Genomic DNA, 18,855 nt, shown 5'->3' on the forward strand with positions numbered 1-18,855 from the left:
ACAGGATATTCTTCTAATAGGATAAAATGTTAAATATTAATAGCTACTCTATATGTTGTTTGAAAATGTCAGTTTCTCTTACATAGTTAAAGAAAAAAAAAAACATGTTTCGTTCTTTTTTAACATGAAGTAAAATAGGTAAACCAAAATTATAGACCAGGGCTGGTGATACCCCGTCCCAAGTCACCAAGTTCCCTGGGGTCTGGGAACCCAATTTTACATGGGACGCAATTGCTTGTTTTCACACCATGTGGTCTTCTAAGGAGATGGAATTCCATTCACAATATCCCCCTTCTCCAAAGAATTAATAGATAGCAGAGAAACCAAAAGGGAAGCAGTATTTCTTTCAGTGTTCAGAAAAGAAATTGCCGTCAATTAGAAGTCCGTCCTTTTTAACACCCCTTGGCTTTTGTTTCTTTCATTTGACTAAGGAGCTGTTCTAAGTAGGTCTGATTTACTACTCTGTTTTCCTTCCTAGTATTTGGCAATGACAATATTGTGGGAACTCAGGGGAAAATTGCCTCTCCCTTATGGCCCGGAAATTACCCCCACAACTCCAATTACCATTGGATAGTGAATGTGAATGAATCTCAGGTTATCCATGGTAGAATCTTGGAGATGGACATGGAGGCAACACTCAACTGCTATTATGACAAACTAAAGGTGAGTTTCCAAGAGCAACTGATGTTTATACATTTTGGTGACTTGCTATTGGCAACCATAGATCCAAGTTAATGTCTATTCAAGCATTTACAAGTCATAGGGGGTGGTCTACCCTACATCACGAATACCCCTTCCAGGTTACCTGAACAATGGTGATTCTGGTAGTATAATTATTATCTTTGATTCTGTAACTAACTTTTTTTCCGCATTATTGTAATCTTTCTGTTGGGCTTTATCTAAGCTTGTGTATGTGTCTTAATTAAGAATTTATTCTATCTTATATCCCATTACCCTGTTTATTCTCCTGTTAGAGTGTTAAAAATTTGAACAATCATTTTAAAGTAAGTAAATATAAGTATATAAAAATCGTGGCGACCATTGCCATCCAGACATTGGCAACTGCATCAATTCCAGAAACACTATCAGATTATTTTTTATCCAGTTTTATTGAGGTATATTTGACAAATAAATATTATATATATTTAAGATGTACAACTAGGTCTTTTGATATATGATATTTTACAATTTTACGTTGTAAAATAATAATCACAATCAAGCTAATTAACATATCCATCACCTCAGATGGTTACCATCTTCTTTCTTTGTTTCTGGTGTGGTGAGAATACTTAAGATTTACCCTCTTAGCCAATTTCAAGTATATACCTGGTAATATTAGCTATAGTCACACTGTTCTACATTAGATCTTCAGAATTATCAATCTTGCATAACTGAAACTTTGTGCCCTTTGACCATCTGCCTGTTCCCCGCTCCCCCCACCTCCTGGTAAACACCATTCTACTTTCTGCTTCTGTGGGTTTCACTATTTTACTCTCAGATTCTTGAGGGCCAAGATTCTGTCTTATTCATTTTAGGTCCACAGTGCTTCACATAGAACCTAGTCCTTGATAGATGCTCAGTAAGTTGGAAAAACTTATTAGCTAATTTGAAATCTGAGCTTATATAGTAGCTTCAATAGAGAACTACGTAATAACACTTATAACGAACTTGTTCAGATTATTTACAAGATGGAGGGAAGGATATGAAATGTAATTGGAGAGATCCATCCACATGTGAAGAAAAAGATAAACATGCTCAAGATTACGTATTTGGAAACTATCAGAAAATATGTCTCTAACTATGTAATCTAACATTTTCAACCAAATGAAAGAGATTTCTTGCATGCTTTGAGTATGCTAAGCCCTCACAAGCTGTGATTCTGTTGCTGTTATTAATTCTGCTTCTTTTCTTCTTTGGAAATGTGAACTCCTTCAGGATACCTGGCCACTTTCTCTCATTAGACTTTTCCTTTTTCTTGTGACTTTTCCTTTTTCTTGTGACTTTCCCCCTTTGTTCCTAATTCCTCCCTTTTGTGGCCCCAAAGCACATTTCATAGACACTGTTGTTGTGCCACTATCCTGGTTCCTACTTTTCCACCCATAAGTTTTACTGTAAATCGAATAATGAGCTATATCACATGGAGCATAGTTACTAATATAATTCTGCAGGGAAGATATAGATAATTTTAAAACATTTAATTACTTGCAATCGTAGTTTATACTTCGTGGTTTTCTATTTATGAGGAAAAATGGAGGTGATTGCCTGAGTTCAGTGCTCTATTATCTGTCCCTTCCATGCAGGTTTATGATGGGGCTGGCATTCATTCCCGCCTGATTGGAACCTATTGTGGTACCCAGACTGGCTCTTTGAGCTCCACTAGAAGTTCTTTGACATTTCAGTTTTCTTCTGACTCTTCAGTCTCAGGGAAAGGATTCCTTTTGGAGTGGTTTGCAATGAATGCCTCTGTTGGACCTTTACCTACCATTGCTACAGGTGTGTTTGGTAATAAATGAAATTCTTTTTAGGGGCTGATATGTGCAGACTAATATTTCAAAGGTTCCTACTAATAAGGGCCAAATACACAAGTGAATAAAAAGAGTAATTACAGTCTCAAAACCCTTCCTCCATATGTTCAGGTGTCCTTTGAATTTCATAAATACTTAGAGATTAGATGTTTATTTAAAAAAAAAATGCTGGTTTCCCATTATATTTTCCATAATAGTTAAGGGTTTGATGTCCATAAGATATTCTACTTACAATTTCCACACACCCTAGGATCAACTAATGCAAGTAACTGTTTTTCCTCTATGTTACCTTTTAAGTGTGCCTTCAGAAATGCTTCAGTGTGTCCTTAGCTTGTTGTAAACCCTCATGTTTCAAGGTAAAGTTGGCCTAAATTTCAATCTTTCATTTTACTATTTTTAAGACATTTTAAATTCCCCCAGTAAGCTGTGTTTTGGGAGACTGTGCTTTTCTTTTGAAAATTTGTTTAAACACTTTTGAATGGCTCTTGTGAATTTGAGGGTTGACATAGAATAAATTCAGCAGATATTTCTCATGGCATATTCTCACTCCTTGAAATATTTGATTAGGACATATTATCATTGGATCTCATTGAAGAATATTCAGACTTTGAACTTGTTCTAAGACTAAACAGACCCTAAAAGATTAGAGTCTGTTTGCTTCTAGCTTCTTGGGAATTCTGTCCTAAGATGTTATTTTCACCTCTCTTGCAAGGTGCTTTCAAAACATTGACTATGAAACTCTTCCTTAAAATATTAATCTATTTATCTAAGAGCAAAGAGCCATCAGCAAGATTGCCAAATGTAATTTAGAGCTATCCATTTAAGACTGGATAGCTCTTATAAGTAAACTTGAGTTAAGCTTCTTTTATGTCCACAAATCTCAAGTTACAGAAGAAATCACTCATGCAAAACATTATATCAATAAGTATATTGTAGTACTCAAAAAAAAGTTCTCTTCTCATACATATATTCCATAATTATGTGATTGAAGTGGATGAGTGAGTATAGTATAGTATCATAAATCTCATTTCTCTTAATGAAAAACGAGCAAAGGAAAAAATAAAAGGATAAGAAAATTTTATAGTTTACTAGTTACCTGGTTGGTGCAAATGATTATCTCATGATCATAGCACATTCTGACACTTTCATTAAAGTGAAAAAAAAGCTTACTGTTTTAAATTGTATTAATGTATTGAACACTGACATTAGCATTCCTTATGCGAACATACATTAAATTTAATTCAACCAATATTTATAGAGGGTTTATTATAGACATGCTGAGGTAAGTGTATACCAACTAAGAAAGGAAACCAAGATATAATCTCTACTCTCCAAGAGTTCAAAAGTAATTGGCAAAGATAAAGCATTCAGTTAAATAATGATATAGTAACTAAATGATTAAATGACAAAGCAAAAAGCAGTCAAAGGAAAATAAGCCTAATGTGGACTAGGGTCATGTGAAGGAAATTAAACATGTCAAGTTGGAAAATATTAGCTAATCAGTCAGGACATATTTGGTTATGCTGCAGTAACAAATAATTCCAAACTCCGAATAGCTGAGAAACACAAGACTTCTTACTTGTTCATGTTACCCTCTTAGGTTAACTGGGTATTGGATCTGACATTGTTTGGGACATTACCTGTGATCATGGCAAGAGGAAAGAGAGCCCTGGCATGCCTCAGTCTAAAAGTTTTCAGCTTAAAAGTGACACATGTCATTTTGCTTATGATTCATAAACCAGAACTGGTCAAATGGCCTCACCCAACCGCAGAAGTATTAGGAAATGCAATTTCACCATATGTTTGGAAGTGAGGAAAAATGGAATATTTGACAAACAGCACTAACAGCTTATAGTTAGTATGATAACTGCTTTTTATAAATTCAAGATAAGAAGTATTTTATGTAAAGGAAAATCTTAACATTTGAAGATACTGGATAATATTCGGATCTTATACTTTGAAATTGTTTTTACTTTATTTTATTTTTAAACTTGTACAGCCTATATAGTAATAGGATAAAGTAATTAGGACCTAGTCCTATAAATTTTACATTCATTTCTTGGTGGCCCTAGCAAGATTCAAACATGTATTGTATAAGAGTCATAAACTTCTGGAATGGTGGAGTAAAGGCCTCTGAAAATCTATTCTCGCAGAAAAACAATGAGAACACTGGCAAAAAAATTTTAAATCAACTTTTGAGAACTCTGGAAATTAATTAAAAATTGCAATAATCTGTAGAGTGTTTATTCAAGAAAAATGGTTCAGTCTGAGTGACAATAGACAACTTTCTGGCGTCTTAATTTTCCCTATTCCCATCTCTCTCCCTGTCCTAGCTTTGCAGTAACCTCACAATAGCCTCACAACCACGTTAGCCATGAAAACCAGCAGCCTAACAGCCACTGGAAGGGGTGGAGTAGATCTGGAACTCCAGAAAGCATCCTATCCCTAAGGAATTGCTATTATTTAACCTGTCTGGCAGCTTCCTAGAAAAGCTCCATTCTCAGGACTTGTCTTCATCTGACCTGACTCAGTGTGCTCTGCGCAAAAGCCCTGTCTCTGGGGTGTTTTTTAGAAATCATCAGTGGCAAGTTATTTAATATCACAACTGCATGTGGCAGTGATTCCAGTTACAGCTAATAAGAGGCTGACCAAAAATGTAAAAAGAAAAACTGGGGGGTGATATATCCATAGGGGACTTTGAAAAGTTTTGACATATTTCTGGGAACATAGAAGGCTCCACTCATGTGCAGGGCTATAAACATGTCCAACATGAGACTCGAGAAGGCCCCAGTCTCTCACCTCTGTAGGATCTTGAGGCTCTGTGAAAGTAGAAAGTGAATTCTAGGGCAGAGTTATAAACTGTCTTCTAGAGTCATATAGGCATATCCCAATACACACACACACACACACACACACGTGCACACACACAGTCACTCAGAAAAGTGAGAGAGTTATTGGTTCAAGACATTTAAAAGGAATCTCTATTTAATCAGTTGTTGATCACTAACCTGAACACAGACTTTCAATGGTTACACACAACAATTAACACAGACATTACAGAATTAGTACACAAAAGCCACTGAACAAAGAGCAGTGACAGCAAACTTTGGGGGAGGGGTTGATTTCCAGAGTTGCCACATTACATTGTTTAAAATGTCTGGTTTTCAACAAAAAATTATGAGACACATGAAGAAATAGGAAAGTATGGCCTATGCAGAGGAATATAAGCAATCCATAGAAACTGTCTTGGAGAAAGCCAAAATGTCAGACTTACTTAACAAAGACTTTAAATAAGCTATTGTAAATATGTTAAAGAACTAAAAGAAATCATGTCTAAAGATTTAACGAAGAGTATGGGAATGATGTCTCACCAGATAGAGGATATCAATAAAGTGATAGATATTTTTGAAAGAAAAAGCAACCAACTAGAAATTTTGGAGTTGAAATTCACTGGGTGGGCTCAATGACAGATCTGAGCAGGCAGAAGAAAGAATCCCTGAATTTGAATGTAGGTCCTTTAGGATTATCCTGTTGAGGAAAAGAAAGAAGAAAATTATACAGAGCTTCAGAGACTATCATTTATACCAACATATGTATGCATAATGAGAGTCCCAGGTAAAGAAAGAGGGAAAGGGAAAAAAAGAATACTTGAAGAAATAATGTCTGTACACATCCCAAATTTGATGAAAAATATTAATCTACACATCCAAGAATCCCCAAAATTCCAGGTAGGATAAACTCAATGAGAGCTGTACCTAGACATACTGCTGTCAAACTATCAAAGCTAAAGAAAAGGGGTTATCTTGAAAGCACGAAGAGAAACTCACTTATCTTGTAAAAACAATACTCACCAAGGTTAACATCTCATTTCTCATCAGAAACCATGAAGGTCAGAGCAGTGGGATGACATAGTCAATGTGCTGAAGTAAAAAGTCTGTTGATCAAGAATTCTATACCCAGAAAATGTATCCTCCAAACTAAGTAGAAATTAAAACATTCCCAGATAAATGAAAGCTGAGAGAATTCATTGCAAGCAGACCTATGCTACAGGAAATGCTAAAGGGGGGCTTTCAGAATGAAATGAAATGACCCTAGCATGTCTTTACTGCTAGATAGTAGGTAGTGAAGACAGCTACATATGTAAATATAAAGGCAGTATAAATGTATTTTCATCTGTAGCTCTTTTCTTCTGCTCTCTAATTTAAAGACAGCTGCATAAGGCAATAATAATAAACTATGCTGATAATGTTTAAGTATATAATTTTATGACAATAATAGCATAAAAGATGGGGGTGGGTGGGAATGGAGTTATATTATAACCAAGTTTTGTATACTATTAAAATTAAGTTAATATTAATCCAAACTACAATGTCTTAAGATGTTAATTGTAATCCTCTGAACAACCACACAGAAAAAACTCGAAAATATACAGTTAAATAAATAACAAATGAATTAAAGTGATATACTAGAAAATATGTATTTAACACTAGGACGGCTATAATCAGTAAGACAGACAATAACAATTATTGACAAAGATGTGGAGAATCTGGGACCCTTGTACATTGCTAGTGGAAATGTAAAATCCTACAGCCACTTTGGAAGACAGTTTAGCAGTTCCTAAAATATTGAAACACAGGGTTACCATACAATCCAGCAATTCCACTCCTAGTTATATACCTAAGAACATTGAAAACATATGTCCACACAAAAATTTATACAGGAATGTTCATAGAAACATTATTCATAAATAGTGAAAAAGAGGAAAGAACCCAAATGTCGAACAGCTGATGAATGGAAAAACTAAACGTGGTATATCCGTATAGTGGAATACTATTCTGCCTCAAAATGAAAGAAGTATTGATACATGCTAGAATACAGATGAACCTTAGAATATTATGCTAAGTGAATGAAGCCAGTCACAAGAGGCCACATATAGTATGATTATATTTATATAAGATGTCTTAAATAGGCAACTCCATAGAGACAGAAAGGAGGCTAGTGGTTTCCATAGACTTGTGGAGTAGAGAACAGAGAATCAGTGGTAAAGAGTATCCAGTTTCTTTCAGGGTGGTGAAAATGTGTTCTAAGATTAGGTAGCAGTGACGATTGCAGAACTTTGTGAATATACTAAAAACCACTGAACTATTTAAAAGGGTAGATTTTATGGTGAGTGAATAATAACTCAACAAAACTGTTATTTAAAAAGCAAACAACAACAACAACCAAAAAAAGGCTGTTGTTATTATAAGCTCACAAACTTTTTTGAATGCTTCATTTCACCAAATTGAAAATTTTTTTCAAAATTGCCTAATATAAATTACATGATGAATAGCTATGCTAAAAAAAGGTGAAGACTAAAGCACACTGGAAACATGAACAAAGTTCTACCTTGGTTACGATAATAATAGGATCTTCCATAATATGGACTTACTTCATGCTTGACAGATAATAGGCACTCATTAATAATTGGGTTAAGTGGTAAAACTATGGTGAAAAAAGTAGAATACAGTGTGTTTTTCTTCAAAAAATTATGGAAATCACAGCTGTCTGAATCAGTGGATTTAATAAAATATGTATAAATTTCTTTGAGAAAATTGTTTTAATTGGTTGTTTCAGTATAGAACTGTGGCTTTCAAGTGAAATGCTACCTTCTTTTCTGCCAGAGGTATTTCAACGATGTTGCTTTTCATTCTGCAGGTGCTTGTGGTGGGTTCCTGCAGACAGGAGATGCTCCAGTCTTTCTTTACTCCCCAGGCTGGCCTGAAAGCTACAGTAATGGCGCTGACTGCATGTGGCTTATCCAGGCTCCTGATTCTACTGTGGAACTCAACATCCTTTCCCTGGACATTGAATCTCATAGTACATGCAGCTATGATAAACTTGTGATAAGAGACGGTGAGAAACGTTTAAAAAACAAGATAAAACAAAAAACTACCAAGTTTCAACCCTGACACACATTTAGTTACATTCAATTGTAATCATACTCGTTTACTGCTTCCACCCATTTGCATGGAAATGCACAGGTATTATGGTCAGTGAAAGCATGAGATACTAGAACTGGCCACCATTTCTGCAGAACATAAGGAAAGCATTAAATTGCCTGGAGCAAAATAATCCGCACACTATGTTAGGGAGAGCATTACATTCCCAAGAGGAAACACTCCCTGTGGTTTAAGTAGGAAATTATAATCTGAGTTTCCGGGTTGTGCTGCTTTCTCGTTGAAAGGCTATGGAAATAAATCTTGATATTTTATACCTAGTGCTTTAAGATCCAAGTGTGAAAAGTATTTAAAATTGCAATGTATTCAAGTTTCTATTGTGTACTGAATCTCTGGGTAGAATGGGTAGAATTAAGGGCTAATATTTTTTCATCTTTTCCTCTGTACCCAGGTGTGGTATTGCTATGTGATGAGCGAGGGATATAAATAATGCTTCAATGCAAGATGCGCAGAATTGTGGTTCACGATTTGCATGGAACAGAGGAGGATAGGGAGGCCGTATCCTCTAGTCAGTGTCTCTTACAGTGAGGTCCCCAGACCTACAGCATGAGCATCACCTGGGAACTTGTTAGAAAGGCAAATTCTATGCCCCACCCCAGACCAACTAAACTAGAAACTTGCATGGGTCCTACATCTGTCTCCGGTTAAGATTAAGATCAGGGTGAGGAGAGTAAGGCAGGATTGGACAAAGTACAGAGTCAGATCCTGTCTTTATTTAAAATTTTAATATTTTGTTCATTTTACATTAAATTTCCATTTTTGAAATATTGTACTGAAATATTTTTATCTTGATTTCTGAGGTCTCGGGCACCTCCTTAAGTTTTGCCCCCGATGTGACGTGCTCCCCTCGCCTGACCCGGGTCCCTGCCTCCCGGTGGTAGAGTCTCTGAAGCTGGGGACCCACTGCCCTGCATGACACATATTGCAACCCCAGTGCCTGCCTAGACAGCAGGTGACATCTAGTAAGGTGTTAAACTGGAGGACAGAATCAAAGGGGCAACTACTAGGAGTGCAAGTTCGTTGTTGTGGATCTTATTTTCCAAGAGATATGAGAAGCATAGAGTTTTCTGTGAACTTCTCAGTTTGTTACATTTTGGTGATTAATGAAAAAAGCTTCAGAGCATTTGTTTTTTTTTTTGGACCAGAGCATGTGTTTGATTTTGGCCCACTGGTGGCTAATGTGCATTTTCATGTCCGCCTTATCCCCTTAACCCTAGACCCCCCGACTAAGTATAGTGAGAAAAAGCAAATGGCAGAGGTGCTTTGCTTTCCTTCTGTAGGAGCTGGGCAGTAAGTGAAGACTCAAGTCAGTCATACAAACGTGATCAGATGGTAAACCGTAACTTTCCCCCTTTTTCCTGTCAACTATCTGCTATCAGCACATTGCCCAGAAGAATTATCATCTTTCCTCTTTTTTTTCTTTCTTTAGGAAGGAAACGAAAATCAGTAGACCCAACTCAGTCTCATTGAGAGATAAAGTATACACATGTAAAATAAGTAACAACATATAATAAGCTTCAAAGCTTTGTGATGCAGTTAATCAGAGAATAAGTCAACAGATTTGGGGTGAAATGTGTAGCAAAATAGCATAATGAAGATAAGAATGCAAAAGGAGTCACAGATAAATTTTTGAATGATAAAAAATGCAAACGTTTCCAGAGGTCAGAACCCCTGTAAAGAATGCCTTTCCAAGCATCGTGTGTTTATAGCTGTGCTGCTACATTTGATAACTTGTTTTCTAAACTAGTTAATAATGAGTACGTTTTAGGTTGCGGTCAATGTCAAAAAAGAATCATTTTGCTAGTTGAGTGAAAGGACAAATTTCCTCATGTCTCGTATTCTATTTTTGTCTTTTTTAAAGTTTCAAATTAATTAATTCTCTGCCTTAGGGAAAAAACAACATATTTTCCCAGCCAAGGAATCTAAGTCCTTGCTCCATTCAGGCTTTGACTGAGACAGTTGTTCTGATCAAAATTTATAATCAAGAGAAAAGCCAGAGGAAAAAGGGCCTTGGGGGTTACCCAGCTCTCATTGATGTCTCTGGAGGTGCACATTTGCCGACATTATCTTTTTTCATCCTCCACACATGGAGAGAAGTGTGTTCTTATAATGGCAAAACAAACAATGAACAACAAAATAATGAAAAGAAAAAAGAAAACCCCTCTGAAGGTGAAGGCAGATTTCGGGGCAAATGACCTTATAACATTAGCATCGGATCTGGGGCTGAAGAATCAAACCTTTTTTTTTTTAGATACTTGACCTTCAGCAGTCAGAATAGTTTAGATCAGAATCTACTGCACATATCAGCACTGGTCCTCAGTTACTTCCCAATCTCACGTCCTCTCATTTTGAGTTTTCGTTCCAGGAAGAACTGTCAGCCAGTTTTTGGAAAGGCAGTGGGAACTGGCAAAGAAGTTGTTATTGAAAAGGTTAAAGAAAAAGACAGGCGGCACCGTTACAAACTGGAGCCACAATGATGTAACCCCTGGAATGTCCCTTATTTGGTAATCCTGCTGCCTCCTAGGAACGGGGGTGTTTTGAGAATAATGTGTGAGGCGCTTTGGCTGGGTTGCAGTGATGGTGGAGGATACTCTTTTTAAAAAATTTTTATTGGAGTTTAGTTGATTTACAGTGTTGTGTTAGTTTCAGGTGTGCAGCAAAGTGCATCAGTTATACGTATGCCTGTATCCACTCTTTTTTAGATTCTTTTCCCATATAGGTCATTACAGAGTGTTGAGCAGAGTTCCCTGTGCTATACAGTAGGTCCTTATCAGGTATCTACTTTATATAGAGTAGTGTGTATACGTCCAGCCCAATCTCCCAGTTTATCCCTCCGCAGCCCCCTTCCTCCCTGGTAACCATAAGTTTGTTTTCTATATCTGTGACTCTATTTCTGTTTTGTAAATAAGTTGTGGAGGAGGCTCTTAAGACGTCGTATTTTCACACTGACATTTCCTCTCTTTGGTCGTAGGAGACAACAGCATGGCCCAGGAGCTAGCAGTTCTCTGTGGCAGAGAGATCCCTGGGCCCATCCGGTCTACTGGAGAGCACATGGTGATCCACTTCACCTCGGACTTCAGTGTAACCAGGGCGGGCTTTAATGCATCGTTTCACAAGAGTAATACGTTCTCATGGTTCTAATTCATTTCATCTCATCTTCCTCTTGCTGTCTCCCTAACACACTCTGCTCATGTTTCAATGCCAGGACACAGGTTCTAAGTCAGAGCACACAGGTCTCTGCCCGGCTCTGGGGATTATCCTGATGTCAGGTATTAAGTCTTAAAAAAAAAAAAAGAAAGAAAGAAACTGGCCACATTTGTGAATGGTCCCCCATCTTCAGTTCTTTGGGCAGGGCATCTTCCCTCCACGGTAGGCACAAGAGTAAGATGTTTAAAACAAAATTTCAGCCTAGCGGATGGCTGGAACCAGAAGACAGTACATGTCCATAACACATCAAAGAAGCGGTAAGTCAGAGTTATCTTCAACCTAAGAAATAACCAAGGTAATGTAGGAGATATTGTCATAAATCCCTTGGTTGAAATGATTCATTTAAAGGTTGGCAGGAAGAGTTTGTTTGCTCTTGAAATATGAATTTGGTGAGTCTGACAATGTGCATCATATATGGCAGGCTATCGTGTGGAGTATGATTGAGACTTTCAAAACTTGACAAAATGTGAAGTCCAAACAATCATTTTCAACCCACACTGGATTAAAGTTAAAAAGTAGCCCACAGAATGTGACATTTCTAAAGTCTCTCATATTTTTAACTGAAAAACCTAATTTTAAAGTAGATTATCAATCTAGACATGAAAAACGAATGTTTTCTCCAGGATTATGTATGCCTTTTATAGAGCAGGGACCAATTGAAGATAAACAGTCGTCCTCACAGTCAAGGGGGGGACAGCTGCAGAGTGGTTTAGGAGAATGGGCTTGGGAATTAGACCTAAGGTAAATTTCCACCTCTGCGTTTTAACGAGCCATGTGAGCTCCCTGCCCTCACTCACTGATGCTCTGGTCCGTCCCTGACAGCTGGCAAATAAGCGTCTACTGCATCGCTGTCTTCTCAGCTCGAGCTTCTGCCTCTCTGTCACGTGGCTCGTGGACATGTGCGTGACAGCTCGCGCTGTATGAGTTAATATGTGGGAAACTAACTCTTGCCTCCCACCGTTTATTACCTCCCCCAGCCCCAGACTTGTTCATTCCACATTCTTCTCGATCTTAGGAAGTGGAAAGTACATTCTTCCAGCTATTTAAGCCAGGAAGCTTGCATCACCATTGATTCTTCTTTTCTGGCTCCATCAATCCCATTCATCAACAAACCACAATGGTCCCACCCTCGCAGTATATCCAGAGTCCAACCACTTCTCCCCATTTCTACTGCTGCCACCCTAGTCCAGGCATCTGTCAACCCTCCTTGGACTCAAGAAGTCACCCCCGTACTGGACCCCTTGCTTCTGCTTTGCCCTGCCCTTCCTTAGAGTTTAAGTATTGCAGACAGAGTGAGTCTTTAAAGTGTTAAGTCAGATCATGCCATTCTGATGCTCAAAATGCTTCAATGTGTTCCTCTTCTTACTCAGAATAAGCCCTTGCAGTGTCCTGCGCGACCTACCGCGCTAACCGTTTAGATCTCTCATTTGGCCTCATGCATTCTGACTTCTGTGATGCACCACTAACACAGCAGCCTTCACACCAGCTGTTTTTTGGACTGCAGTGCTCTTCTCTCAAACAGTCTTATGTCTTGATTCCCCGTCTCTCTTTTTCTTTTTTTAATTTATTTTATGGAAGTATAGTTGATTTACAATATTGTGTTAATTTCTGCTGTACAGCAAAGTGACTCAGTTATACATAGACATACATTCTTTTTCATATTCTTTTCCATTATGGTTTATCACAGGACATTGAATATAGTTCCCAGTGTTATACAGAAGGACCTTGTTGTTTATCTGTTTTATATAGTTTGTATCTGCTAACCCCAAACTCCAAATTTATCCCTACCCGCCCCCCCCCCCACCTTTCCCCTTTGGTAACCATAGGTTTGTTCTCTTTGTGAGTCTGTTTCTGTTTCATAGGCAGGTTCATTTGTGACGTATTTGAGATTCCACATAAACATGATAAATGGGATTTGTCTTTCTCTGTCTGACTTACTTCACTTAGGATGCGATCCCCCATTTCAATCAGGTCTCTGCTCGGATATGACTCCAGTAACGTGGCCTTCGCTAACTGCCTCAGGCAGTATAGTTCATTTTCCCTCTCCCCGTTCATCTTTCTTTGTAGAACTTATCACCACCTCACATATTAATTATGCAGGCGTTTGTTGTACGTCTGACTCCTCTACAAAGTAAGCTTCATGAAAGTTAAGGGATTTGTCTCCACTGCTTACTTCTACATCCGTATCTTAGAAACAAAAACAAAATGAGTACCGAGGAGCCTTTGCTCCATCCAAGCTTGTTGCGCTAATTGTTTCCAACATTTTTTGGTCCCGAATGAGTTTCAAACCACATTTCTATCGCCTATACTTTGAAAATTCTCAAGACAAACAGAAAAAGCATCAAAGTCCAGTTGCGAGTGTTATTTAAATGTGCTGTCTTTGTTTCTTCCTGGGAAGGTTGTGGTGGATACTTGCATGCCGACAGAGGGATTATCACGTCACCCGGGTATGCAGAGACCTACACTCCCAACCTCAACTGCTCTTGGCATGTCCAGGTTCAGAGTGGTCTGACCATCGCTGTACACTTTGAGCAGCCCTTCCAGATTCCAAATAGAGACTCTTCTTGCAGCCAGGGGGATTACTTGGTGGTAGGTGTTGTTTGCTGCTTTCTCTAACTACTTTCTCTACATACTTCATTCAGAAAACAAAATGATGTTTCCCCTCCTGGGCTATAAACTGATAGAACTTGTATACCTCATCTTTATCAGTATGAAGGAAATTGTGCAATTTTAATTTGTCTTTCCAGCTAAAAAATGGACCTGATATCTCTTCTCCACCCTTGGGACCCCATGGAGGAAATGGGCGTTTTTGTGGCAGTCGACCTTCGTCCACTCTGTTCACCTCAGATAATCAAATGTTTGTTCAGTTCATTTCTGATAATAGTAATGAAGGACGAGGATTTAAAATCACATATGAGGCAAAGAGTTTAGGTAAGTATTTTCACTGAGAATAATGTCTGTACTTTTCCTGCAATTGCTTGGCCTTTTTTGTTTAGATTTGAGAAAAAAATATGTAAAGTTTTTTTCTGAACTAACAATAATAATGTTAATAAGAGTAGCTACCTATTATCAAGCACTTACTTTATGCTTGATACATTTGATATCTCATCACGACTACATTTTCTTCATTGTGCCCATTCTTCAGATAAGTAAGATGAGGCTTAGGTTGTTCCAAGGCCATATATCAAGAGAATGAACAAAGTGAACTTCTCCATGAGTATAAATTGAGCTGATCTTAATGATTCCCCTGAAATTCCTTAGACTTTTCCATTATGCAATGTCTAATTATGTTACATACAGTTATAGAAACATTATAAGAATGACAATTACATTGTTTTGTAATCATCTGTATGCTTCTTTTTAAATGAACATATAATCCTCTGATTCTATTATTACCCATTTAATTATATATTACAGTAATGATCTTTACTTAATTACCTTGTCTTAATCATACTTGATTGTAATTATATTTAATTCTGCTGTAATGATTTGGTTTTTGTGACATTTATTTTTAGATAATGTTTAATTGCATAAATAAGTAAACAAGCATAGCCTCAAAAAAGGGAAGGAGTGGTGTCTGTAAAGAGTAAGTCTTCGTCCCCTTAAAATTAGATAATTGGGATTTCAGGATAACCCTATGACCTCAATGACAGATTCCTGGACATATTTCAAAATCTGTATCAATCCAAATGAGCCATATGTTTTATCGCACATTCTCCAAAATATGATATTAGAATTTAAAATGTCAGCAGAATGTCTTCATTTGAAGAGAGGAGAGGAAGTACGTCTCCACCAACTGACACAGAAAATCATCTAATGCCTCGTGTAGATTCCATGACTACAGGGAATGTCCTTTCACCACTTCCCAGACCACATAGGTCTGGCGCTTAGAAGGAGCCTTCACCAGCACAGCTTTGTGACCCCAGTACCGCTGCCTTATAGGTAGTGAGTTTCTCATCCTTCCCCATCTCCATTCTGAGCTTTGCTGCTGAGCTGTGAATGGGCAGGATTTCACCTGGTCCTGAGCCTTTAGAGAGCCTTATAGATTTGCAAACACTGTAACTTGTTGCTTTTTTGACCCTCTGTTCATGCAAGAATGGTATGGCCGTTACCATCTCCCCATCTTTCTGCCTCAATATTAGACTTAAAAGTCTTTTGATTTCAAAACCTGTTGCGATATGATCACTCTTTGTTTCTCTCAACTTTCTGATTCAACCATTTCCTATAACTACAGTCAGTTCTACTTCCCATCTATCTTTCCAGCACACCAACTTCTTTGCCACTTCAGTTTCTCAGCTCTTAACACATGTTATTCAGTGAACAACTTGTGGCATCGAATTAGCCTTGTCCTACACCGTCGTTCTCCAAGGACACTCCTTCAGTACGGTTGATTGAGAGTTCTGTGTCCCTGTGCTCCATGCTTTTATTCTCACTGGATTGATTGAGATTCTAATTAATTAATTGAACATTTACAAAGTGCTTCACACTGTGCAAACTACCAAGTCTGTTGAGGAGTTCAGTGCAGAGGGGGAGACATACAAGCAAAGGCACAGGTAGGACACGGTACGATGAGGCTAGAAGGAGGGGCTGTCGGGAGCTATGGGTGGGAGAAGGCTCCCAGAGGAAGGAAACTGACAGAGATTTGCCAGTCAGTGAAGAGAGGAGGTGACAACATATCAATTCTCGATGGCTGTGCACTAACAAGGCATTTCCGTGAATTTGAAAGAGTTCACAACTGCTGGAGAAGAGAGTCAAAAGGAGCTAAACGTCATGGTGGTGAGCAGGCAGGAATCATGAGGGCGGCACCAAAAGGAGTTAAGATGTTCACTGGAAGGCAGTGGGGGCCCTTGGAAGGTTTTAATCCAAAGCACGAATGGTATTATCAGATTAGAAACACCCGTGTGACCGCGGCACTGAAAACACATGGAGGGGGAGAGAGACTAAGGTGGAGAGAGCAGGTGAAAGAGTAACTCAGGGAGGAATTATTAGGTCCTGGGCTAAGGCAATGGCAATAAGCATGCAGAAGACAAGGGATGTTGAGAGAGATTATAAATACGGAATTGAGTGGATTTGGATGTGGGACAGGAGGGTGCCGTAGATGGCCCCCAGGTTTCTGGCTGGTGGATCCATTTATCCCACAAACATTTATTAAGAACTTGCCGTGTGACAGACACTATGCTAGGCCCCGGGGATATAGCAATAAACGAATAAAATCCATGGAGCTTAATTTCAGTGTTAAAATGCAGATAATAAATAAGAGATGCAGCATGTCACATGGCAACAAGTATTAAGGAGAAAACGAGGTGGTCAGTAAGAAGATCATGCAGTTGTATACGGACTTCTGGGTGGCGGGTAGGTAGTAAGGGCAGTCTGGGACATGTTCGGTTTGAAATCTCTGAATGATGTCCCCTCGGGATGTCCAGTAGACCCTGCACTGGACCAGGAGTCTGGAGGTCAGAACAGGGATCTGGGCTGAATCTAGAAATACGGGAACTGTTAGGAGACTGGTTGCAGTTTAAGTCACGAGGGTGGCTGACTTTAGCCAGGAAATTATTTCTACTGAGAAGATGAAGGGCCTGCAGGGGGATTCCTGGGGACCTCCAGCAATGCCAGGAAAGGCCTGGAAAGAGGCACCCAAGGACAGGAGAAATGGTCCATTCTCAGAGGAGAATGGATGAAAGGAGGAGGAGAAGAGCTGATGTCCAGGAAGCTCAGGGGCAACAGTGTAGAGAAGGAAGGTGTGGTCAACACGTTAACTGCTGTGGATACAGAACAATGATTTCCAACATCTTTGGGTAAAGTGACTGTGGGGTGATGGGGGACCAGGAAAGGAGTCCTTTCAGAGGGTTGACGAGTGAAGGGGGAAGGAGGACGTAAAGAAAGTGGCTGTAAATTACTTGAGCTCGTGATATGTGGAAAGGTCAAAGTATCACGGAGGAGAGAGTGGGGAGGGAAGGGAGAGAGAGAGAGAGAGAGAGAATGAGATTAAAAGCACAGGATAAATGGAGGGATTAAATAGAGCAGGGTCCCTAAAGAGACAGAATGGATTGGGACACCAACCCCGAGATAGGCAACGTACAGGGGAATATAAAGGAGGGTAGAGATGTAGGTGAATTTTTAAGGATGGTAACAAATAAGGGGTAAAAAATTGAGGGACTTCTCATCTGACTTCTCCTTTCTAAAAGAGGACTCAGAGTAGCGTGCTGAGATGAGAGAGGGAATGGGGAGGACGAAGGGTTTGGGGAGTCGAGTTGGTTTTATATAGCTGTTGTCATCTATCTGATGAAACGGCAGGATGGCTTAGCAGTGTCGAGAGTGGAGAACATGCATGTGTTGTGGCATCAATTTCCATGAATGGTTTGAATGGAACACAACCACCAAATTGGGGTTTTGCAAGGAGCATCTGAAGGAAAGACCAGGAGCAAGGGAGTTAAAGGCAGTCAAAGGAGCTCAACGTCTAGGGTTTCAGAGATGAAGGAGTTCTAGGTAATGACACAACTCAGGATGTGCCCATAAGCGGCTGAATGATGTTGGAAACAAACGTCAATAGAATTTAGCAGATTCAGTATCTGTGAGGCTAAGTTATTGAACAGGTTAACTCCATTGGCATTGTAAGTACCCAGATTGTTCTTACTTGGTTTGTTTGCTGAGATTGCCAAAAAATAAATGTTTATTGATAAAAGGAAAGTATTTTTACTTAACACTTTGGGCTTTTCCAAAAAGTGTTAAAAGCTCATTATCTTCTCAAAACAACTGGCTCATAAAATTTCTTATACCATTCATCTCTTGCTCTTCAAATGCACCTAAATCCCAAAGAAACATAAGGAGTGAATGTCCAGAGAGTTGTACAAAATGTGTATCTCTTTAGTCTTTTAAACATCAGTCTATTGACCTGAACGGTCAGGGGGCAGTTAGAGTGCTGGTGCCTTTACGTGCTTATCGAAGTGGCGGGTATACCGTTATGCTTCCATGATGTGCTGCTGCACGCACCGTGCACCGTAACCTTTTGGTTGGCTTTAGGAAGGAGTGAAATTTCCAGTGAGAACATATGGTTAAAAAGTGATAAAAGTTAATAAAGTTAAATAGTGATACATGTGGTAGCTCCCTTGATAGCAAATTCAGAA

At 38.7% G+C, this 18,855-nt stretch overlaps 1 protein-coding gene across 1 annotated transcript in view; it reads left to right on the forward strand.

Moving 5' to 3' along the window:
* Positions 1–18,855, forward strand: part of CUBN (cubilin) — a 266,372-nt gene that overhangs the window by 163,124 nt on the left and 84,393 nt on the right. Inside the window, exons 38-43 of the mRNA XM_033403470.2 lie at positions 479–663; positions 2,301–2,493; positions 8,223–8,420; positions 11,496–11,642; positions 14,130–14,320; positions 14,479–14,662. Coding sequence (XP_033259361.2) covers positions 479–663; positions 2,301–2,493; positions 8,223–8,420; positions 11,496–11,642; positions 14,130–14,320; positions 14,479–14,662 — 1,098 coding nt within the window. The remainder of the gene's footprint in view (positions 1–478; positions 664–2,300; positions 2,494–8,222; positions 8,421–11,495; positions 11,643–14,129; positions 14,321–14,478; positions 14,663–18,855) is intronic.

This window comes from Orcinus orca, chromosome 2, assembly GCF_937001465.1.
Source record: "Orcinus orca chromosome 2, mOrcOrc1.1, whole genome shotgun sequence".
NCBI classification, from domain to species: domain Eukaryota; kingdom Metazoa; phylum Chordata; class Mammalia; order Artiodactyla; family Delphinidae; genus Orcinus; species Orcinus orca.